This window comes from Alternaria postmessia, assembly GCF_024291825.1.
Source record: "Alternaria postmessia strain BMP 2775 chromosome Unknown scaffold_41, whole genome shotgun sequence".
NCBI lineage: Eukaryota > Fungi > Ascomycota > Dothideomycetes > Pleosporales > Pleosporaceae > Alternaria > Alternaria postmessia.
The window spans coordinates 39584-62027 of record NW_026260114.1 but is presented as its reverse complement, the minus strand read 5'-3'; the positions used below and the strand labels follow the sequence as shown (position 1 = coordinate 62027).

The following is a 22444-nucleotide window of genomic DNA, read 5'->3' as shown; positions in this document are numbered from 1 at the left end:
TTGTAGCTTGTACAAACTTCTTCACGATAACAGCCCAGCTCTGCGACCACTCGGGATTCTTGTATTGCACCCGAAAGCATCGTTCGCTTTGCGACCCCCGAAGCTTGCCCGTTCGCCCAGAGTTTACCCGGCTGCCGGTTAGCGAGTTCATATTCACTGTGCCCACGCCTTGTCTTTACCGATCTACACCACCCTGCCCTTTCTTCCATGCGGTTATATCTTGCACCCTCTCTACCCGCATGCCATAGCTCTTCGCACGTTCAAATATTGAATCATCCACCTCGAAGACTTGTCGCCATTCTTTTTAATCGTTTTCACAGGCATACTCAGCGTCATTCGCATCCGGATGTTCATATAGGTGATCGTATGCATCGTCCCACAGCTGAACAAGCTTCAAACCTGGTTGTCCAGAGCATTCATGATACTGATCTAGCAGTTGGACCAGTGTGTAATGAGTTCGCAGCATTTCCCAAATCCCACAACGTTGTCGTTCTGGATACACTAACCTGGCATAGACAGTTCAGGCTCTCCCCGCTGTGATGTGTGTACTACCTAGGTAGTAAATTCCTCGGTCATTACACCACGTATTGTCCTACACCTTGGAAGGTACTCGTTCTTGACTCAAAGTGCATGATATCGTCCAGTGATAATGCCAGTTCTACCTAGGTACTCATCATATTCGCACCTTGTTCATTGCATATTCTCTCCGCACCCCCGATCTCTGGTAAGGACACAGAATCGACCTTTGGGATACTGTTTTCCTCTCTTTTACAGCAACATCCCTTACCGACATCAAAGGGATCTCTGCATTCGACCACCTTGTGGGTCTGCGGCTGTTAGAGCGGGTGTCTATTGGTTACAAGTCTTGGGCAAGGCCGCTAATCAGATCAGCCCCACTAGCCGCAGGCAACCATCAGCCTAGACCTGATGCTACAAACTCCAGACTGCGGTACATAAACTCATCATGTCCTTCAGACGACTCTTATCCACGATAAATCCTGAGCGATAACCCTGTGCAGCTCTCACAATGATGTCTAGTCCTATCTCACTACCCTCCAACTTCCAGCCTCAAAGCCCACTCTTTGACGTCCTACCAGGCGAGATCCGTAATAACATATTCGAGTTGGCACTCATGCAGTATGAAGACGACGCAGCAGCATATCCGGAAGACTCGTACTGGTACAGGCCGGGCTTCTCAGGACCGCTCAAGGGTAGTAGTGCGCTTTTGCGCACGTGCAGATTGGCGTACGCGGAAGGCCAGAAGGTGTTTCTGAGAGAATTGGAGTACGCATTCTGGTTTAGTATGCTGTTTCTTTCTATTATCGGATGCCAAAACTGACATTCATGGTACAGACCGCGGACCCAGTGGCCGCACATGCACCCCGGCGTGCGAGAGATTCTTCAGAGACCTGACTCCACAGGCGGCGCAGTCGCTTCAGAAAGTACGTTTCTTCACGCAAATGTTCTGGCTCGAAGACGGGCCACAGCTATTCTATCTCTTTTCAGTACCGCAGTTCCGGCCCACTCAGCTTACTATCACCATCCGATACTCAGACTGGTGGTTCTGGGAAGACAATGAACCACTCCGTATGAATGAAGGATGGCTGCGCTATTTCGAAGGAAATCCAGGCCTCCGCGTACTCAAGGTTGAGTACGAAACACTCAGTTGGAAGAAAGCAGAGATGATGCGCATAGTCGAACGAAACAAGAAATGGAAGCTTCCCGTGAGAAGGGAAGGCGAAATGTTTCAAGCAAACAAGCTGGAAGGATACCTTAGTGCCGAAAATACGGCACTAGAGGAATGGAAATGGAAGGGCACAAGCAAGCTAGGTGGAGAAACATGGAGCCATCATGGTACTGGGGACAAAGTCGAGTACATCGTCGTGACGGATACTTGGAAGTTTGTGGAAGGCGTGTTGAGCGACAAAGAGATGGAGGGCCGACTGGATCCGACTATGAGCGTATGGAAACCGAGACGAGGTAAGGCATCGACCCGTCGGAACGTAGACGTATGGGGTGCGAGACTTCGTGAGAGAAGAACTACAAATGATTCAGCTTAGCAGAGGTCGTGTTTCTCAGTACTGTACGTTGCATTTGCCGCTCTTTTCTTTAGATGTGGTAAAGACTGATACAATATCATTTGACGCATACATGTTATTGACCATCCATAATCGATGAGATATACTGGCCAGGACTCAATGACTCCTAAGCTCGAGGCCAAACCCATCGATATGCCTCAGCGTTTGAAGATCCTTAGTTCCAGCTTTTCCGGTTGTCTCACGTGCAGCAGCAGCGGATCCGCACACGAGTCCTTTAGAATGTCCATCACCTTCTGCCTGGCCGTATTTACTTCCTCGTCTTCCCCACACACTGTCTCCACTCTGGTTCCTTTCAAAACGGTACTCAGTACACTGCAAAACTCCACTTGACTAAATTTCATTCCAGGACATATCCTCGACCCAGTACCCCAAGCGACGAAACCGCTACCACCCGTTGCGTGCTTCAGTTCTTCTGCAGCTAGAGTCGCTGGAAGAGCTTTTTTGGTGGTCTCAGAGAGGTGTGGTTGAATCCAGCGCTTCGGGTTCCACGTGATTGGATCAGGGAAATTTGTAAATGAGGTTTGGCAGGCCCAAGAGTTAAGCATGATTTGAGTGTTAGCAGGTAGATTTGTAGACTCGGTACCTTCCTCGGTGCTGGTATGTGTCATTGGAACGGCAGGCTGAGAGTTAGCTGGAAAAGGTGACCGAGGAAGAGGTGGTGAAGGGCCGTAGAGACGTAGCGTTTCGTACTTGCAGCATCATTAGCATTCAACTATACGTGGAGGGTTTGGAATAGCAAGAGCGACCAACAAATCAAGACGTACCATGACAGCCATGACCCTCTTCAACCGCGGAAACACTCTGACATACTCCATCTCGCTATTTACATTGTCACTCAGTACTTCGTCCAACTCTTCCACCACCCAGTCCTGAATATCAGGATGCACAGCCAGTAAAGCTATCGCATACGAAAGAGTGATGGACGTAGACTCCAGACCACCGACCAAGAAGATGAAGATATTGCCTCTAAGCTCAGTATCTGAGAGTCTGGCTTTTGATGCTCTACTTTCAGTCTTGACTTGGCCACTAGCTTCAATAAGTGTGCTGATAAGAGCAGATACTCTAGTCTGCCCGCTCGTCATCGCTTCTCGCTCTGTTACTATGATTTCATTCATGTATTGTCGGAACTCGTGCATAGCTTGTAAAAGATCTTTGACATCGCTCGGCAGTAGCGACTGGAGTATTGGAAACTGTAAGAAGGGCAGAATACCCTCCATAGTTGGAGAGATCGAGGTACTCATGACTGTCACCAGCGTGTCGCGGAGTGACAATGCGTGACCCGGTGTTGGTTTGTTGACTTCGGTGTTCTCGAAAGCGACTGAAGAGATGACATTTAGTGCCAAAGTACTGGTATCCTTGATCATGCTTTTCCATTTGCCATCTGATGACGAGAGCCATTGCTCTATCATGATCTTCGACTGTCGCATTGACTCGCTCCATACAGTGGCGGAGGCTCGCTCGTTGAAGCATGGCGCTGTGAGTTTGCGATGGCGAATCCAGTCGTCACCGTTTGACTTTGCACGTCAGTTCACACTAACGCCTACATGAATACAACAACAAAAATTGCTGATGTAGGGAGGTTAAGGTGCATACCGTATCCACATTTTGTCCAAAAGTGCCCAGAATCTCTATAGCTGATAATAAGTCTCTTGATCAACTTCTATCTCTCATATGTTGTACTGCTCACCATTAACGTTATCAGGCTTCACAAACTCCCTCCACTTCTTGAGCACATGTTCAATTGTCTTCGGATCACTGGTACATAGTACGTTATGCCCTGGCGCCACGATGATGAAGCAGAGACCTAGCTCTTGATGTAAACTGACATTGTCTTGCCAACAGCATGTCCAGTCGATGGCACGAAACCATCGATACTGTTGCAAATACGACCCGCAAAGGCTGGTGAGTAGTCGCCATTGAAGGGTATATGGGGTGATTGGGCTGATTATGATGCGTAAGCCAGTCTTGCGTGCGGAGAGGTAGTTGCGAGATAGTTGGTAGAAAGGGGTTACGACGAAGAAATGTGTAAAGACAAGACAGAGTATCGATGTGATGATCATTGCTCGATGATGCAGAGTCGATGACTATAATTACGAGCCTGCTAATGGAGCTGAGAGAGCACAGGAGTTCTACTCTATAGACGGAGGCGCGGAGGCGCACATTATGCGGGGCTGCCCGTGTTTCGTGCTTATCGAAGTAGGCGCAACTCGATGTTTGTCGAATGAGGGCCCGAATAGTCGAAACTCCCGCAGACATCACATACAGGAAAACTCAAGACTCGTCATTCTGTTACTATCACGTTCTCATGTTGAAGGATGGACGGACTGGATTCGCCACTCGCAGAATAATATGACCAAACATTTAGAGGCAACAGTAAGTGATAGAGGCATGACACGCTGTGCGCACTGCCAGATTAACCATGCGAGTAAACTCACTGCACGTGATGCCAGCCGTCTACATGTTTACAACATCCACGAGCAAGGTTGCCGCTGCATAGTTCCTGCAACATCTGACACGAGCAAGCTGCGCATGCACGCCTCTGCAATGCAGGCAAAGCACATACCGAACGTGTCAAATCTGCAGAGCCGACCCGCGACGCACGTAAATTACTCGACAGGAGGGATACACCCGTCCTGCTTTCGAACATGACATCGTCTAGTTTGCAACATCGAGTGTTTGATCTGCAACACATGTTCGCAGGAGATTGCGGACGAGGAGTGTGTTGGTTTACCGTAGTAGAAACACTGAGAACTTGTGTGTTTCAGGCTTTAGCCAGGCTTGTTTCATGGATCTGGTACAGTGATTCGGAGTGTGCTGGGGCGAAGCAATAGCCGGCCGTATGGAATGATGATGTTGCAATGAGACACGTAATGCAAGCCGAGGTTATCGGAGAATGCTACATTCCGCGAATTGGAACGAAGCTGCCAACGGTGATGTTGTTTTCCAAAATCACTACATCTCGTTGATGTCAACAAAGGAAAGCCTTGGGACCCAATGCGTGGATACGCACTTCCTGCGTGTACGTTTGGGGCAGGACAGTCCCTACGCGTGGGGAAAGTCGGTGGTCAACATCCGACATTGCCGTCTCTGGTGCGGGGTCAATGGGCATAGACCTAGTATTGGTGTTCGCAGGGTGTGTAGACGTAAATTTACATGCGTGCTCGATGGTAGCATGGCGCTATGCCATCTGGTACCGTGGTTCGCATAATGCGAACCCAGCCACAAGCAGGCGCAAGTCTCAAACAACTTCAACGTGACCAAATGAACTACGACCGTTGACTGCGACACGATCAAAGCGCGACTTATCTCGGCCCGCAATGCATGCAGAGATTTTCACAACGGATCAGCCCATGTTTTCCAGCCACCCCGGCGTATCCCGGGATGGCTGGTCGAGCACGTTCTTTTCGGTGTATTCGGATAGCGATGGAGAAGCTCGAGGATCTTGCGAGTGGTCCACCGTTGACGCGTATCTAACCTCTAGTAACGCTTAGGCGTGAAGTAGTCTGGGCCTGGGCGTCATAGCCCGTTGAATTTGGTGCGTAGTCCGCTCGCATAGCGACGGATTAGAGGTTCGGCCAAAAGCAACTCGGCTTGAGTTTTTTTTCTTTGCTCGGATACGACAACACGACCTGCTAGTCTTGATTACCTATCAGAATACGCTAGGCGACTCAAGGACTCTGAGGAAACGAGGATGTGCTGAAAACCGCGCCAGTCTTTCTCTCAGAGACCCTCGGACGCGATCTGTAGAATACCGTCATATTGCCGATGCTGCTGAGGTATATTGACAATGCTTCTAAGCGAATGTGTCGATTTATCCAGCCGCCCGCTGCCAAGGTCGCGGGTGATATTGTTTGCTTTCTTTAGCGAGCTGGCCATGGTATTGAGAAGACACAGTAGATGGCGTGTTTTTGGTAGATAGCGCAATAGCGCGTGCACCCGTTATCTGTTCGCCTGTTGCCCGGCGAAAGTGCATCTTTGGATAAACAAGATGAAAACTATGGCGCATCGATATTGAGACCGGCCATGCGAATGTGCATACAGCCGCTTCCGCAGTGTTATACCGGGACGTTATGTGTCCGTACAGCTGGGTTTGACGGTCAATGCACGAAGGACGCCGCGGTAGGTTGAATGCACCCGTGGGAATCCATCGCTGTCTATGCATAGTCGCGCTGAGGCCTTTCTTAGAACGTATGTTCCTCAAATCGAATTATTGATAGTCACGATTCGCTTCATAGCGTGGGGCATACTGTAGTGTACCCTGAATTGTGGCGAGATATACAGTTGACGCACGCAGGTATGTCGTGCGGGCTATACGCCGCCCTAACAACAAGCGACTCTGCTGCTGCGAGATGGCAACCTGCTTTTGGCTACCGTTGAGATGCTGCATGGAGGCGGAAGTCGACAGATTTGCCTACCGTCCACATCCTGACTCGAGTGACGACTTCAACGTGTCGCTGCCGGCATTTTGGATGTACACTGAGCGTGCGGCGCAGTGGGGGAGCACGGCCGCCGTCTACCTCACCCTAGCTCGCCAGCAAGCTTTTAGATTGCTTCCGCCTACCATTGAAGATCCGAGACGTAAGAATAGAAGAGCGGTGAGGCCTTCGCTTGTAGAAGGTGTTTGTTGCCGGCAAAACGGGTAGTCGTCTCAACCGAACAATGAACCCCTCACTTCGATTGTTCATTGTCGAACTTTGTTGAGCATCGAAGAGCATCTGGAGTGTAATCGAAAAGACGCTAGAGAACGTCGCAACAAGCGAGTCGTCCATAGAGCGTGACAAGGGGTGGGGCGAAAACCCATGAAGCCAGACCGGTGGGCGTGTCGACCCACCAATCACAGAGGGACGTCACACCCCACGAGCTGCAAGGAGCGGTCGTGGCTTACTTGCTCCGTCGATACCCCGATAACGGCTCTGCTGTCTCCTGACGTGGCCGGTGGTGATTGGTAGCCCGACGCCTATCTGAACGCTTGAGCGAGGATGTGATGCTGATCAATATGGAAGCAAAGGCTCGAGAGTGGCCGTCGCGGTAGAATTCGATATCCTTCAGTGTATCAACGACTGTGGCTTCGCACTCGTGTGCTATCAAGCGGAGACGTGAGATTGTCAGTGCAACTGCACGTGAAGGCCATCTTCCAACAGTTCGATCGAGCTATGATCGTGGAAAGGTGAGGGGCACCGGCTTGGCTAAGACTACACAGGGATACCCTACATCACATGCATATGCAGGTGCGGCTTGCTGCATACGCGGCTTTATCCAATCGACGGCTAGATTGTCCCAAGCGCGGCCGCATCGCGGGATTGCCTCACGCTGCAGGAACGTTCGTACAGGTGTTCGAGATGGCATTCAACGTGAAAACCGTAAAGGGTTTTTGTTTTCTTTAGAGCCACGTTCTTGGATAAGAAGGAGATCAGCTCGTTAGTCGATGTAGCCCGGATGTATGGCACGCGTTCCTCCGGGGATACAGAGAACTGTGGCCCGAGTCCAGATTGCGCTTTATTGCCAGTTGGACAGGAATGTACACAGACCCCACTGCGTGGCCACTACACGAGAACACGATGCTCGAGGGGGCTAAGGCTGATACAACAGGAGTCGCCCTTCCCTTGAACCCTGTCGGAGGATCGAGAATAGAACGTTTGTCATGTGCTGAGAGGCCGACACTTCTGGGCTATTGTCTAGATCGGTCAAAGGCTGTGTTTATTCTGACACGCTGATGTTGCCGGTTCCGATTGCCAGTCTAGTGGTGGTCAGCAAGTAAGAGGTAGAGACAGGCGCGGGCCTTTCTCCACGATCCGCTCCCACATCGCGCCGGCTGCACTGCACGTTTATTTACACCTGTGCATATCTGCTAGACACGGTAGTCCACGCGGCGAGGGTGTGACTGCGCCTCAGTAAAGAGATAGTGCGCATAGCTCTTTGAATGAGGACTTGCACATGGTAATACGGTGCGGGTCGCTTGAGCTTCTAGTCCTACCGTTTACCATTAATGTGATTCAAGCACCAGCAATTGTGCCACCAGACTGTAGTGGGGTTCCTGACATGGTTTGTCTAATGTTGGCTAGGATCGACTGATGATGCGATATGCTCCGACAGCCCTCATCTGATACCATCAGTAGTGGTACAGGTGTGCGGGAATGTTGTTCTCGACCAGACTCCAGACCACATGTTGCAAGGAAACACGGGGAGGATTGGTTGTAGGAGCACCAGTGTACGCTTCGTGGCTAGCAGGGGGATCAGATGGATGCGAACAGTTGGTTTGGCGCCTGAGGCGATAACATGGGCAGGACAGGTGCCAACTGTCAAGTGGCTGGGCCTGCTTTGAGTACCAAAGTCGAGGCTGTCACCGTTCGCATGGTTTGAGCAGGGATGGAAGCGGATTCTCCCGTGCGCTGTGCTGCGAGTCCCGTGACGCAGTGACATCGCCGGGCGTTCGTCGCTTTGAGGATTGCGGCGAAGGAGGCGTCTGGCTGTATTGCTGTTTCAGCTGGCCGAAAGGAGTGCCCTTGTGGTACTGTGCTAGATCAAGGCCAGGATACTGGGTCGAGAAATTCCGACCGCGAGACACGACCATGAATATTGAGTCGCACTCACAGTGTGGTAGTGCGGGTGGCTGTTGAGGGCGCAGTAAGAAAGCGTGACCATGACTTGGCAAGGCTGGTTATGGCTAGCGTCGCCAGCGCATCTACTCACCGCAACTAGCACACATCCTATCAAACCCTGCGGCGTCCACATCCAACGTCAAGCCTAAGCCTGTGTTACTGTCGGCACGTTTGTCTTTCGATTGCAGTGTGGAGGGCTTTCAGCATCCATAGTCGACGCCGCGGACATGACATGGCTGTCGCACACATTCGAGTCTCCACGTTGCACTTGCTTCACATGCTCGCTTCATGTCTTGCGTGTCTAGGCTGTTGAGTGGATAAGCTCATGAGAGTGATAGACGCTGGTCTCAGTCCATACCGTCGACTACACAGCCAATCATACTACGTCTGACCAATACCAGACCAGACAGCCAGCTGGCTTGCACGGCCTACCGTCCGTCTATCCCGCTCGCTCTCGGGCGCATCCCTGCGACAGTTGGATGGCGCCCATTTAGCCTGAGTAGGGAATTTGCACGGCGTCAGGGTGTCGAGAGACACTCAGGAAGCTCAATCTCATTTACGTCCTGCCCAAAGCATCGAGTGCCGCCGTGAAGGAGGAAGAGATGACGAAATTGGGTCAGCCCATAGCGGGCGTGCCGCGGCAGTTGAGCCCGTTTCAGAGCGAGCGTGGCTGGCCGGCAGTGCTGCAGTGTCTCTCTCTGCTTTTTCGTCTCAGTGAGCACTACCAAGCGTCCCGCTCTGACTCGCAGCAGTGCAAATCATCGCGCCAGCCGGGCCACTCAGCACCGCCAGCCGACTGTGCGTGATATGGACCCAGACGTTTGACCTGGGGCTTTCCGATCGCTTGTTGGGATGCGTTTCTGGGCTATGCTCTGCATCAACGCGGTCCGGCGCAGCTTAGTCAAAGCTTGCAGCCTTTGCCAGACTGTTCCCTATCATTTCATCACTGACTAGGTGTATCTGCGCAGCGCGTCAAATATCTCCGGCTACTCTGAATGGCCCCAATCTATTCAGCCGTGTTATCCCCATCGGGAGCCCATCCGATGCCTCAGGAAGCGGCACACTGGTGAAAAAAAGTAGGCGCCCGCTAAACTTGGAGCCCACCATCCTTGCCAGTCATGTCATCGTCACTGTCTTGGAAGCTGTACTGTATCAAGGGCGATGAGCAGGAATAGCCGTCTTTCCCCACGGTCCCCCAGAGGCGTCCGTGGCAACAAGCGTGCAAGAGGATGCGTCTGCTGTCGTGTTTCTTGGGCCAGGGTGGTGGCTGGCACGAGAGTCCTACCACAGTACGCTCGCTTGCGTGCATAGTGGTCGTCGCGGTATAGCCTCGCAGCCCTGTCCCTGTCATCTTGTTCTCCATCCAGCGCCCTTGTCAACCGCACCGTCGGCGGATCAGCCCAGTCAGCATGCTCCAAGGTGGAGTCTGTGCGCCTTGAGCGAAACGGCCTGCCTTTCACGGGATTGTTGCTCGCGGGTCCAGGCTGGGTGCGCAAGCCGGGCCACCCCCATGCCATCGTGTCCTCTCACACTCCCACCAAGCCCGAAGTGATTTTAGATTGTGTGCTCGCGGCGGCTCGTGTGTGTGCAGCGCTGAGTCCCCAGAAGATCTCCACCACCCGTCTCTAGGTACAGTACAGAAGCTGCACCTTGGGCGCACCGGTTTCTGGCTTCACGCGCTGCTGCGGCTTCATCTCGACTGCATCGCCTGTCTTTTGAGCCGCTTCTGCAAACTCGCGCCGGCCCGTTCACGCAGCTACAGCTTGTCTCTACGGAACAACTTGCCAGCGACGCCCATCGCGCACTGACAGTGTAGAAGCATTGGACACGCCGTCTGCAAAAGAAGCGGCCACCTCGAACAGACTATCCTGCGGGGCGTGCGTTGCTCGCCTGTCTCGGTCAGCCCTCTTAGCTGCGGCCTGCCTGCTGTCGAGCGCTGCAGAGAATCCTGCAGCACCGCCGTCAAGAACGACTTCCTTCTCCACACGCAAGCAAACCACCAGCGTCGTTGTCACTCTTCGCGTTCGTTCGTTGAAGAATTTGGTGAGTAAACCGGGTCTAAACCACTCTCTTCTTCTCTGCCAGTCTCGAGTGCTGCCGGACTCGCCGCCTGGCTTTTCCGAGCTCTCTCGCCTATCTGTCGCCTTGTCTGGTTGGTCCAGCACTAGCATCAGAGGTCCCATCCCAACCACCTCCGCCTCTAAACCCTCCGCCTCCCCACCGCAGTCTGCGAAGAAGCCTTTCTGTTGGCTTTCCTTGTTTACCTCTCATAGACGGCCGCTTATTGATTACACTGAACACAATTCATCTTCTTTCGTGCACTCAAACGAGTACTGACGCGTGTTGCGCGTAGTGTTTTCTGGCAAGTGCAGCGGTTATCAGTATCGATACAGCTCGGCCCGCATTAACGAAGCGCGACGACATTACGACCCTTCACGACGATATCGCCCACGCCAATCCTGCAGCACATGTTTCGAGCCCGAACTGCCCTATCCAGCTATTCTTCCAGGCCGGCATTTGTCAATTCGTCCCTTTGCGTGTTTTGAAAACCAGCGTCAAAAGCATTGCCGACTACCAGCGCTTCCCTGCTTCACGACTGCAACGACGTAACGACTAGCTTTTTGAGAATCCAGCATTGTTTGCAGCGTTCGATTTCGTCCCGCAGCTTCACTCTTGCTTTGAGCTTTGCGTCGCGTCTGCCCGCCGTCAATACATTCTGGTTAGTCCCTCCATTCACTATCACCAACACTGCACTCTCTCACCCCGATCGATTCGGCACAATCTGTCCCACTTGACCGCTCTCGCTGCGTCCTCCAATCTGAATTTCCAGTTGGTCTTGTTTGCACACGTGTTTGGCCGCGTCTCGTTGGTTCCCGCTGCAGTTGACCGACCTCACCTTTGCGAAGCAAACAACTAACTTGCGGTGAAGACTATTCGCCCCGTCAACCTTCTGCGGCAATCTATAACATCAGCAAGCTATCGTCTGTCGGTTACGTGCGCAGATTCTGCAATCTAGCCTTGTGAGCGTCGACAGCTTGCTCTTCCACAGCATACGCTCGGTTATCGAGAGGACTGACTCGAGCATCCTCGCGAAGAGCTTCTCGAAGTCGAACACAAACCACGTCCACGCGAAAACACGTCAATACCGTAAAGCTGGAGCTCCCATCGATCTCGTCGGTCCACGCTCGCGGCCCTGTTGATACCTGGTACCAGTCCCACTACACGCCTAAGCCTGCAGTGTCGAACGAGCGTCTGCCAGCCCTACCCCAGATCCAGTCGCATCCCAGCGCCTCGTCCAACTCCTCATCACCTCGAGGTGACTCCATTAGCTCTGGTTCAGTGGTTGGTGGAAGCGCAGGATCCCAGACATCTTACGCGGCGTCGATCAACGGTCAAACCTCCGGCTTCAAAACGCCGTCCCCCGAGCAGACTCCCCAGTCTCTCAATCGTGACCCTCAGTCCGCGAACGCGCATTCTGTCCAGAGCTCCCCGTTCGGTACCCAGGACGGATACGGTTTTGCTCCAGGCGGCTACAACAGCATGAACCAGATGCAATCGTATGCTGACGTGCATCAATCACACATGGCTACCGCTACACACGCCCCAGCTTCAGCTCCCCCTTCGGGTCTGTCGCATTACTCATACCCACAACAGCAGTCTTCAATGATGCAACCTCAACACCAGTACAGCCAAGGCCCGCCTGGATATCCGTACGGATACCCTACTGGTGTCCCTTCGCAGATCCCTGCGTCTTCCTCAATGAACCCTGCAATGGTCCCTTCAACGCTGCAGCTTCCGGGTGAGTCTGACACCGAACGTACCATATGATTTAGACTAACTTCTCCAGCCATGTCCTCTGGTGCGCCCACGTCATCACTAGCTGGTTCGCAGGGCTATCCGTCTCAGACATTCGATCACACTGGCCAGGTCGCTCCACCAGGAATGAAGCCTCGTGTAACTGCCACGCTCTGGGAGGACGAAGGTAGTCTATGCTTCCAGGTCGAAGCGAAAGGCGTATGCGTTGCTCGTCGTGAAGGTAAGATGCACTCGCGGATCTGTTCTTCTGGAGAAACGGCAAGCTAAACTACTGCAGACAATCACATGATCAACGGTACCAAGCTTCTGAACGTTGCGGGAATGACCCGAGGTCGTCGAGACGGCATACTGAAGAGCGAAAAGACGCGCCATGTCGTTAAGATTGGCCCGATGCATCTCAAGGGTGTCTGGTAGGTGCCATTACTCTGAACATGGTCAATACGTATTAACACGAAACAGGATTCCCTTCGAACGGGCTCTTGAGTTTGCAAACAAGGAGAAAATCACCGAGCAGCTATATCCTCTGTTCGTTCACGACATTGGAGCACTGCTCTACCATCCGTCGAACCAGACGAGGGCAAGTGTAGGAAGCGCTGCCATGGCTGCTGTTGACCGCAACCGAAGACCTGACCAGATGCAGACACATCAGCGATACCTCTCCGGTCCGGCGGCGTCGCAACCTCCTTCGCTCCATCATCATCACTCAATGAGCAACCCGATTGGTGCTGCCATGTCTCAGCCACCGCATGCTATCCAGCCACATCCCTCGTCAGGTCGTCCAGGCATCGACCGAGCTCACACCTTCCCCACTCCTCCTACAAGTGCCTCGAGCATCATGGGCATGGGCAACCAAGGCAGCTCTTATGAGTGGAACGGTAGCAACGTCCAAAACGCTCAGAGCGGTCAGCCATTGTCAATTGACACCGGACTGAGCAACACGCGCTCCGTACCAACCACACCTGCAAGCACTCCTCCTGGCGCTGTTCAGCAAGGTATGTCCTACGCCTCAGGTCAAAGCTTCGATGGCTCCAGGCCCCTGTACTCGGGACCACCCTCGCAACCAGGCCAATATGCGCAAGGACAGCCCATGATGGCATACCGTCAAGACGGCTCTTACCCAAAGACAGAGATGGCACCGCCATCCCGCATCAGCGATGTGCCAGATGAGGGCGATGTTAAGCCAGCTGATGGAATGATGCCACAGGGAAGTGAGCAGGTGGCTCCTCCCCAGGCTGGAAGTGAGGGGGACCATGACCACGACAATGAGTACACTCACTCTAGCGCTCCATACAACGGAAACAGGGGCCCGTACGGCTACACTCCTAACGGTGCTCCGGGTGCCATGCACCCCGACCACGCTCACCTTTCTCCGGAGATGACAGGACCACCTCATCAGAACGGGTCCGGACGAGCCACGCCTCGGTCGGCAGCCACAGGTCAGCCTCAATGGAACTCGGGCTACCCCACGCCGCAGCGCCAGGCACCGCCCTCTAGCAATCTTTACAACGTTATGAGTGACCCCCGAGGTGGTCCTAACGGTAACGCAGCTCACGACGCTTACCAGGGACCTGGGGCTGTATCGCAATATCCCAGTCAGGGATATCCCCCTACAAACGGAGTCAACAACTCGGGTAAACGCGGTCGCGACGACGAAGATCAGGACCCATACCGCCCCGACAGTGTCCAAGGCGACGACATGGGCGGTCTCAAGAGGCGCAAGACCATGGAGGGTGGCGCGGTTGGCGGCAACTACGCTGATCCCAACCCTGGCATCCAGCGTGCGCATACCATGTCAGCTCAGCGTGCCAGACGGTAATGGGATAACCTTCGCGCAAGCATTTGGGTGGTCAGCTGCCGGTTCCCATATTAGAAGGCGGTTTGGCCTCTATCTCCAGCGAATTCGCGGCATTGAGCGAGCGGTCTTTTCAGAAGCAACATACAACATGCCACCTCGACATCTCTCAGGCACTCTCCAATCGGAACGCAACGGTTCGAGGCGACCTAGACGCCACCTTTTCGCTCCCTCATATTTCTTTGTGTTCACATTTCCTTCTGATTTTATCTCTTGTCTACATTTCAACACGTTTCGGCATTCACGACTTTTACGACCATTTGCTTCGTGGAACCACTGTTCCTATACACCATGTCCTGGGCTTTGAGTCTCATGATATACGACTTCTGCATGCGGCACGAGCACGTGCAAGTCTTGTACATTCTACAATCACGTCCTTTACCTTTCTGAAGCTTGGGAGAGTACTGGAAGCTTTTCGACGTCGGTCGTCCTGTCACCTCAATAATGCTCTCGCTCGACATACGCCAACCCCACCACCGCTAATACCGGATACATATACGTGGCTGTGCGACCGACGACGTGAGCGACACAACTCCAGTACTCTTTCTCGTTTCGAAATCAACGGCACGCCATGTTTGACGAAAATGCAGGCGTACACGATGGGATGTTCACGCAATGATGATGTTGATTTGGCGGGCATGTCCAGAGCGGGCATGTCGCCCTGTTGTTTTTTTATCTAGGTGGTACGTTCGGGCTGAATAGCATACGGGCAGCCGTCGGGCCACTTTGAGCGTTTTAGGAGACGGGATGGCTTTAGTGTCTACTTTTCGTTGGGCGAGCCGGCGATATGGACCTTATGACGTTAATGAGGGAATCAAAAGCTCTTTTTCCACTGATGCACTGAGCGATTGTTGTTTGAATGTGATGTGTTGTGTGAGGCTTTTTCACGTAGTAGACACTAAGGACTGGCTCTAGCGAAGGGTGAGGTGGCAGTGGACACCGCTTCAACAACTGGGGACCCATGGAAGGCCTTGGGCATTGAAGATGGCAGAATGTTGGTAAAGAGATGAAAAGCAAGCGCGCATCAGGAGCATGACAAAGGCGATGAAATTGCGGCGGCTGTTAATGTCTGTCATGGAGTTGGGTACCTATGAAGCAATGGCAGCCTGACACCAGGAGAGAGGTGACGTGCGTACGTAATCCGGGAGCAGGATGCGACCTGCCCCCTCGAGGTGTCCGTCTTGGCAGCAGCCCCACGTCGTCATCGGGTAAGCAAAACAAGAGGCACGAAGTGATCGAACGCGCAACCCAGAACGAGGCGGAGCCAGGCAGTCACTTTGCCGCCCAGTATATCCTTTTCTTCCGCATCTGACTTCTGTTGACTTGCACCGCCAACATGAACATCATCAAGCTGCAAAAGTACGTGGGCGCGAGCTCCCTCTGACAGCATCCGTTGGGTTCCACAGTAGCTAACCAGGCATTGCGCACAGGAAGTACCCCCAGTTCGAGCAGGGCGAGATCTTTGGCCTGCAAGATGCCTTCCGGAAGCTCGACATCGACGACAAGGGCTACCTCGACGAGGGAACCGTCATCAAGGCCGCGCAGCAGTCGGAGCACCAGCCGTACGACGTGGTGCGACAAGCCCTAAAAGAGGTGGAACTAGACAGCTCGAGAAGAGTAGAGCTTGACGACTATGTAGATGTAGGCATCGTGGTACGCTGTGGCCTGTCCAGAAGCTAACCGCCGCAGCTCATCTCCAAACTGCGCGTCTCGTCTCCTGCCCAACAGCGCATGTCAACCGGCCCAACCCGACCACGAGCCGGCACAGCTTCAAGCGTCAACTCGCCTTCCAACCCTGGGCATGCCTCGAAAGGCAGCGTCGGTGGCGGCAGGATCCAGGTCCAGGGCTCTTCTGCAAATGTCACCCACACCATCAACGAAGATGAGCGAACCGAGTTTACGCGCCACATCAACGCCGTCCTCGCCGGCGACCCAGACATCGGCGACCGCCTGCCCTTCCCCACAGACACGTTTGAGATGTTCGACGCCTGCAAGGACGGCCTGGTCTTGTCCAAGCTCATCAACGACAGCGTACCGGACACCATTGACGAACGTGTGCTGAACAAGCCGGGCAAGAAGATCAAGTCGCTCAACAACTTCCACTTCACAGAGAACAACAACATCGTCATCGAGTCGGCCAAGGGTATTGGATGCTCAGTGGTGAACATTGGCAGCGGAGATATCATTGAAGTACGCGAGCATTTGATTCTGGGTCTGATCTGGCAGATCATCCGGAGAGGTCTGCTGGGCAAGATCGACATCAAGCTGCACCCTGAGTTGTACAGGCTATTGGAAGATGACGAGACATTGGAGCAATTCCTGCGTCTGCCACCGGAGCAGATCCTGCTGAGATGGTTCAACTACCACTTGAAGAACGCCAAGTGGCACAGGACGTACGTAGACAAGGATATGGTCTGAATGCGTCAACATAGCTAACCTTCGCAGTGTCTCCAACTTCTCAACCGACGTCAAGGACGGCGAGAACTACACTGTTCTCCTCAATCAGCTGGCCCCCGAAACCTGTTCACGCTCGCCGCTACAGCAAACCGATCTCCTCCAGCGCGCGGAGATGGTGCTGCAGAATGCCGACGCTCTCGACTGCCGCAAATTCCTTACACCTACATCTCTGGTGGCTGGAAACCCGAAGCTCAACCTGGCTTTCGTCGCCAACCTGTTCAACACACACCCCTGCCTTGACCCCATCACCGAGGAGGAGAAGGCTGAGATTGATGACTTTGATGCCGCGGGAGAGCGCGAGGCTCGTGTCTTTACTTTGTGGCTCAACTCTCTTGACGTCAAGCCGGTCGTACAATCCTTCTACGAGGACCTCAAGGACGGTACAGTCATTCTGCAAGCATACGACAAGGTCATTCCAGGCAGCGTAAACTGGCGACACGTTAACAAGCCACGCGAAGGCCAAGAACTGATGCGCTTCAAGGCCCTGGAGAATACCAACTATGCCGTCGAGCTTGGCAAGCAGGTCCAGTTCTCGCTACCAGGTATCCAGGGTGCTGATATCACCGACGGTCAACGCACATTGACTCTCGGTTTGGTATGGCAGCTGATGCGCAAGGACATCGTAGCTACCCTCAACGGCCTCGCTCAACGCCTCGGCAAGCGCGAGATCTCCGACGCGGATATGATCAAGTGGGCCAACGATATGGCACGCAAGGGCGGCAAGGGCAGCCAAGTCCGCTCTTTCAAGGACTCGTCTCTCGCCAACGCCGTCTTCCTGCTCGATGTCCTCGCCGGCATGAAGCCCGCATACGTCGACTACGACCTCGTAAACCAGGGCCGCAACGACGACGAATGCTACCAGAACGCCAAGTTGGCCATCAGTATTGCGCGAAAGATGGGCGCCACCATCTGGCTCGTACCCGACGACATTGTTGCCGTACAGAGCAGACTTATCACTACCTTCATTGGTAGCTTGATGAGCACGCATGAGAAGACGGGTGGACAATAAGTCGTTGGGGTCTTTTCCGATTGTGTCTTTTGGAATGAGTAGATGATGTAACGCCCTATGGGTGAAGCGTGCGAGCATTTGAAAATAGTTTATCACTGATCGAATCTACAACATTATCGTTGCTGTCTTCATTCAGTGTGAGTGCGGTGTTGACCAGTGGACGGGCGCGCCTTCCTCGTATGTGCTCTCACAACAACAGCGCAACTGCCAACATCACTGTATAGGATAAACCTCGATTTGGATTTAGTATCTCTAGCGGTGCTATACTGAGTTCGAACGTCTCTCATGTGAAAGATGGTGCAAAAAATCCGAATAGACGAACGAAAAGAAACCACTGGTGAAGTGAAACATTGCCGACGTTGCGCAATCCTAAGCGTACCTAGATATCACTCTTCACTTGAACGCGCGACTGGTGCACTAGCGCCTTGGCTAAGCAAACGCGACTGAGAAGGTCAACACCGCACTGAAATTTTGCTCTCACCTCCAACAACTCACAACACCATGGAAGACACCAACATGGCAACCTCTTCGCTGCATCAGCAGCATCAACAATTCGGCCAAGGCCTTGGTAACAACGGCGATGGCCCGCCTGGCGACAGGCAAGATGACAAGTCCCAACGTGGGCACTACGCGGATGTCATCCGCCCGCCTGATTTCATGGCAGTCATGAAAGACGCCGGCGTGAAGCACTTTCATACCCGGTGCATGATGTGCGGTGAGACGGCAACGTCACACCACCGCAAGACCTGGCGCGAATGCCGAGGGCGTTGTCCACTCAACCCCAATCATACTCACACTCAGCAGATCTGCCCCGACCTGCTGAAGGTTGCCAACGAGGATTGGTGTATAGCGCATCTGGAAGAGAGCATGAAAGCTGAGCGTGATACCGCTCGTGGGCCAGAGACGCTGCAGCGACAAGAGCAGCGACGAGAGTCGCAATGCGAGCACCGACATGAGGCGCCAGGCGTTTCTAGCCTAGACAGGCAGGCTCCCGCGGCTCCTCCGAAATTCTCCAATGCGGCTCCTCCGCAAGGTAACTGGCAGACTAATAGGTCGCCAACGCCATATCTCGACGACAGAAGGTCGAGTTCCGGTGAGCGCTACGGCGCTATGTATAGTCCTGTACCTGAGACAGGACATGATCATCATGGTGGTTATACTGACCATAGGTATCCTTCCGATGGAGATAGATACCCAAAACTCACTGGCCGAGGCCGCAGTCGGGACGTACGTGAGCGGAGTCCGCCACTGCCTGAAGAGAGTGTCGACCATGGCACTCAAGCGATGATCGCTAACCCAGGAAGCCCTCAAATAACGGGCACACGCAACAGGAACCAGGCTGTTCAATACAGCCCAAGCACCCATAAGACGCCGGCTCAGCCGCACAACGTGCCAGCAACCGACCCTACGGACCTCCTAACTGATGTCGATATCGACTCCACCGAGCTGCCTGGTATGGCGCTTATTGACGTCGACCGCTATGTAGACCTAGCACGGAGAATACCGACTGATGGTTTCTTGCCGCTGATCAAGGCGGGTTTCGACGATGAGCGCGCCTCAGGCTCGCCATTGAGTGGTATCATGGAAGATCCCGAGTTCCCTCCCGTATGGCAAGGCGCCTGTGATCGGTTTTTCTGTTCCATGAACGAAGAGGTCCTTATTGAGACCATTGCTGGCAACATTGATCTTGCTTACCTGAAAAGCCGGGCCGCTGGTACTGACGTCGCACAGTACATTGACAAGCTGCGAGATCGCGCTTCATACCATCCTTCGTGCTATGTACGGCCCTTGACCGATACTAACGGCTCCGCCATGTCGCTTGACCATTATGAGCAGATGCTAGACATCGCTGAGCGCTACTGCGAGCGCAGTGTGGCACATGCCACCGAAGCGTACAACATCGACTGCATTGCCGATGAAGAGGAATCTCAGACGACGGATTCCCAAGACACCACTGGCTGGTCCCTCGATGATTCGAGGAAAGGTATTCGCCGCCATCTCCAGACAAGCGCAAACGCATTCTCGGAGAGCAGAGCGAAGTGTCTTCGCGCCTGGATCGTAGCAGGCCGAGCTCGCATACGCCATTGTCGAAGCCAAGGCATCAACCTAGCACCCACAATACAGTATGTTGGGTACGCAATGAACGCCGCAAAGCGGCGCAAAGGCCACGAAAGCCGGAACTCGGCTAGTTGGCTCAGTCTGCTTGTAAGCGACATATGCGAGACGCAATGGCCTGGTTTGTACAGGCTCAAGTTCTACGTGATCTGCTTGATCCTCGACCCGGGTCTGGGACAGCTCTGCGAGGTTGTCTTCTGTCGCTATCTACGCGCTTACACCGTGAATGGCGGCCTTAGCATCGATTGGGCAGGCAAGAGTATATCAAGCCTTGCCTTGCCAGAGCTAACAGATGCAGAGCGAGACGACTTTTGGGCTCGCAAGCAAAAGTGGATCGAAAAAAACACTGACCTCACAGCGAATGTCACCCTTGAGGGGCAGCGCCGCAAAGCTTTGTATAAAGCTGAGTACATGCAGAAAATTGCTGCAGGAAAGAAACGTCTGGCACAGCTCAAACAGAGAACGGCCAATGCTAAGAGCTTGTTCGCCCAAGCCGAAGAAACCCTCAGGATAGAGAGGAAGAAAGGCCCACTAACCGCCAAAAATGCGCAGGCGCTTGAAGCCGTCGAACTCGGCAAAGCAATCCTCAAGCGATAAGCAGAACCGCCGTTCGCTTCTACCGCGGCAATGCCGCAGGATGACGGGAGAATGGAGGGAGTGGTACATGGGACTGGGCTGGAGGCAATGGTACATGGGGCTAGTTCAATGAATATGACCACTTCTTCTCCATACATGCCACAATCATGAGTTCACATTGATCGTGTTCAACTGTAACATCCAACTTCCGATGCCTTTTGGCCACTATCTCGCGAGTTGCAACAGCTGGGGATGAAGGGCTGGTCATTGGTATGCGCCCAATAGTCATTAAGGGTATACACCTAACACTCCTTGTATCACGACCTCATCCCACCACTCCTCATACTCACACTCTCTGTGCCACTACTCTTCTCCCATCCATCTGCCTTCCTCCGTCCTAACGCCCTTCGAAGAATCCAATCTTTTGCTGTAACTTGCTCTTCTGCATCCTTTGACCCGCCCTCTATTAAACTCTTCAATAAAACGTCATCCTCGGGCCGGCAAAAGTACACAAGACTGTACCTCGTAACACTGCCCTGTTCACCTGGCGGAGCAACAACGCGATGGATGTTACTTCTCAGCGCACCATCAGAGAACTTGACAAGCGCATCTCCAAGATTGACGATGCAGTGTCCAGGTAAAGGACGAACATACGTCCAGCCATCTTCACACAGCTTCTTCTCCACGTCGGTAGGTGGGGGAGACGCGGACATCGGCTCAAGTGGCGATATGTGTTCAGGCAGCCTGACCTGCAGGCCACCCAAACGATTGAACAGCACTGTGACGCTACCAAAATCCGTATGTTCACCCAACGCCACGCCTTTGAGCGATTGCTCCTGCGGCGGCGCTTTGACAAAACGGATCTGGTCCCCTGATGCGGCATTCAAGCGATGGATGGCAGGCAGACCACCCGCTCCACGGATATCCTCTTTTAAAGGGAGCCGGGAAGATAGCAGAGAAGTGACAAGCATACAGATCGCGTGTGAGGAGGCGATGTACGATTTGTACAGACCACGATGTGGATTTAGGACCGCTGGGGAGGGGAGGGGGTCAGTGAGACCAATGACATCGTCCTTGGAGATCTAAGATGGTGTATTAGTACTGGAGACATGTGAGAGAAGATCGACGTACGTTGTAGAATTCATTCCTATCTTTCGTCCCTTGCTTGTCAACTATGCCTTCGCCGTATCCTTTGTAACCAAAGTAACTGCCCTGGTCTTTAAAATCGTACTTGATCTTCTCTGTGACATCGAGATCATAAAAGTCTTGCATCACATCGAACAATTTGTCCACGTCTCCGAGTAACGCATCGCCATCGATAGTAGTTCCATTATTCGTGTCACTGTTGCGTGTGCGTACGTCGAGGTAAAAGAAACCTAATTCGCAACATGCTTGCCAGCACCTGTTTTGTTCTTCTTCATCGTGCTCAAGAAGTTTCTGGAGGGATATGCGTAGAAGAGGCGCAGTGGGTACGTTATCTGGAAATTTTGGGAGATGGGGAAATGACTCGCGTTGCGGAGATGGAGAGTGGTCTGAGTGAGGCATGGTTAGCACTGGGCAGTTGTCTCAGTTCGCGAGGTTCATCGCGAAGGAGCGCAGGGTACGCACGTCGTTCGCATACAGTGGGGCAGATATAGCTGTTGGTGTTAAGATGTTCATGTGGAGAGCCGCGTGGAGAACGCGGGGTAGCCTCGGATAGCTAGACAACACGCGATGCTACGGATAAACAAAGAGATGATCACAGCAAGGCACAGATGAGGCAGCATAGACATCACGAAGCATGGACAAGGATTAAAGGAGACGCAATTCATTAACTATCCACAGATGTAGCTCCGATATTTCCACCACCCAAGCAAGCAGACATAGACGCGCCCCAAACACCGAGAGCGATAGACACCGATCGATGCCCGAGTGCGCCATG

At 53.3% G+C, this 22444-nt stretch overlaps 6 protein-coding genes across 6 annotated transcripts; 4 read left to right on the top strand and 2 right to left on the bottom strand.

Moving 5' to 3' along the window:
* Positions 1–1027: 1027 nt before the first annotated feature.
* J4E82_006733 (uncharacterized protein) lies at positions 1028–2060 on the top strand (the record flags this gene model as incomplete). The annotated part of the gene is made up of 2 exons (XM_051732988.1): positions 1028–1301; positions 1354–2060. 2 exons carry the CDS (start codon positions 1028–1030, stop codon positions 2058–2060), a joined length of 981 nt encoding a protein of 326 aa, XP_051587202.1.
* Positions 2061–2236: 176 nt separating this feature from the next.
* Positions 2237–3968, bottom strand: J4E82_006732 (uncharacterized protein; the record flags this gene model as incomplete). The annotated part of the gene is made up of 5 exons (XM_051732987.1): positions 2237–2686; positions 2864–3613; positions 3693–3727; positions 3787–3876; positions 3926–3968. The coding sequence occupies 5 exons, from the start codon at positions 3966–3968 to the stop codon at positions 2237–2239; spliced, it is 1368 nt and encodes a 455-aa protein (XP_051587201.1).
* Positions 3969–9927: 5959 nt separating this feature from the next.
* J4E82_006731 (uncharacterized protein) lies at positions 9928–14330 on the top strand (the record flags this gene model as incomplete). The annotated part of the gene is made up of 5 exons (XM_051732986.1): positions 9928–9987; positions 11912–12497; positions 12546–12734; positions 12792–12924; positions 12974–14330. 5 exons carry the CDS (start codon positions 9928–9930, stop codon positions 14328–14330), a joined length of 2325 nt encoding a protein of 774 aa, XP_051587200.1.
* Positions 14331–15702: 1372 nt separating this feature from the next.
* Positions 15703–17832, top strand: SAC6 (Fimbrin, actin-bundling protein; the record flags this gene model as incomplete). The annotated part of the gene is made up of 4 exons (XM_051732985.1): positions 15703–15725; positions 15797–16007; positions 16056–16759; positions 16812–17832. The coding sequence occupies 4 exons, from the start codon at positions 15703–15705 to the stop codon at positions 17830–17832; spliced, it is 1959 nt and encodes a 652-aa protein (XP_051587199.1).
* A 501-nt stretch (positions 17833–18333) lies between these two features.
* Positions 18334–20544, top strand: J4E82_006729 (uncharacterized protein; the record flags this gene model as incomplete). Its single annotated transcript, XM_051732984.1, has 1 exon — positions 18334–20544. One exon carries the CDS (start codon positions 18334–18336, stop codon positions 20542–20544), a length of 2211 nt encoding a protein of 736 aa, XP_051587198.1.
* A 296-nt stretch (positions 20545–20840) lies between these two features.
* J4E82_006728 (uncharacterized protein) lies at positions 20841–22068 on the bottom strand (the record flags this gene model as incomplete). The annotated part of the gene is made up of 2 exons (XM_051732983.1): positions 20841–21605; positions 21655–22068. 2 exons carry the CDS (start codon positions 22066–22068, stop codon positions 20841–20843), a joined length of 1179 nt encoding a protein of 392 aa, XP_051587197.1.
* Between the last annotated feature and the right edge of the window lie 376 nt (positions 22069–22444).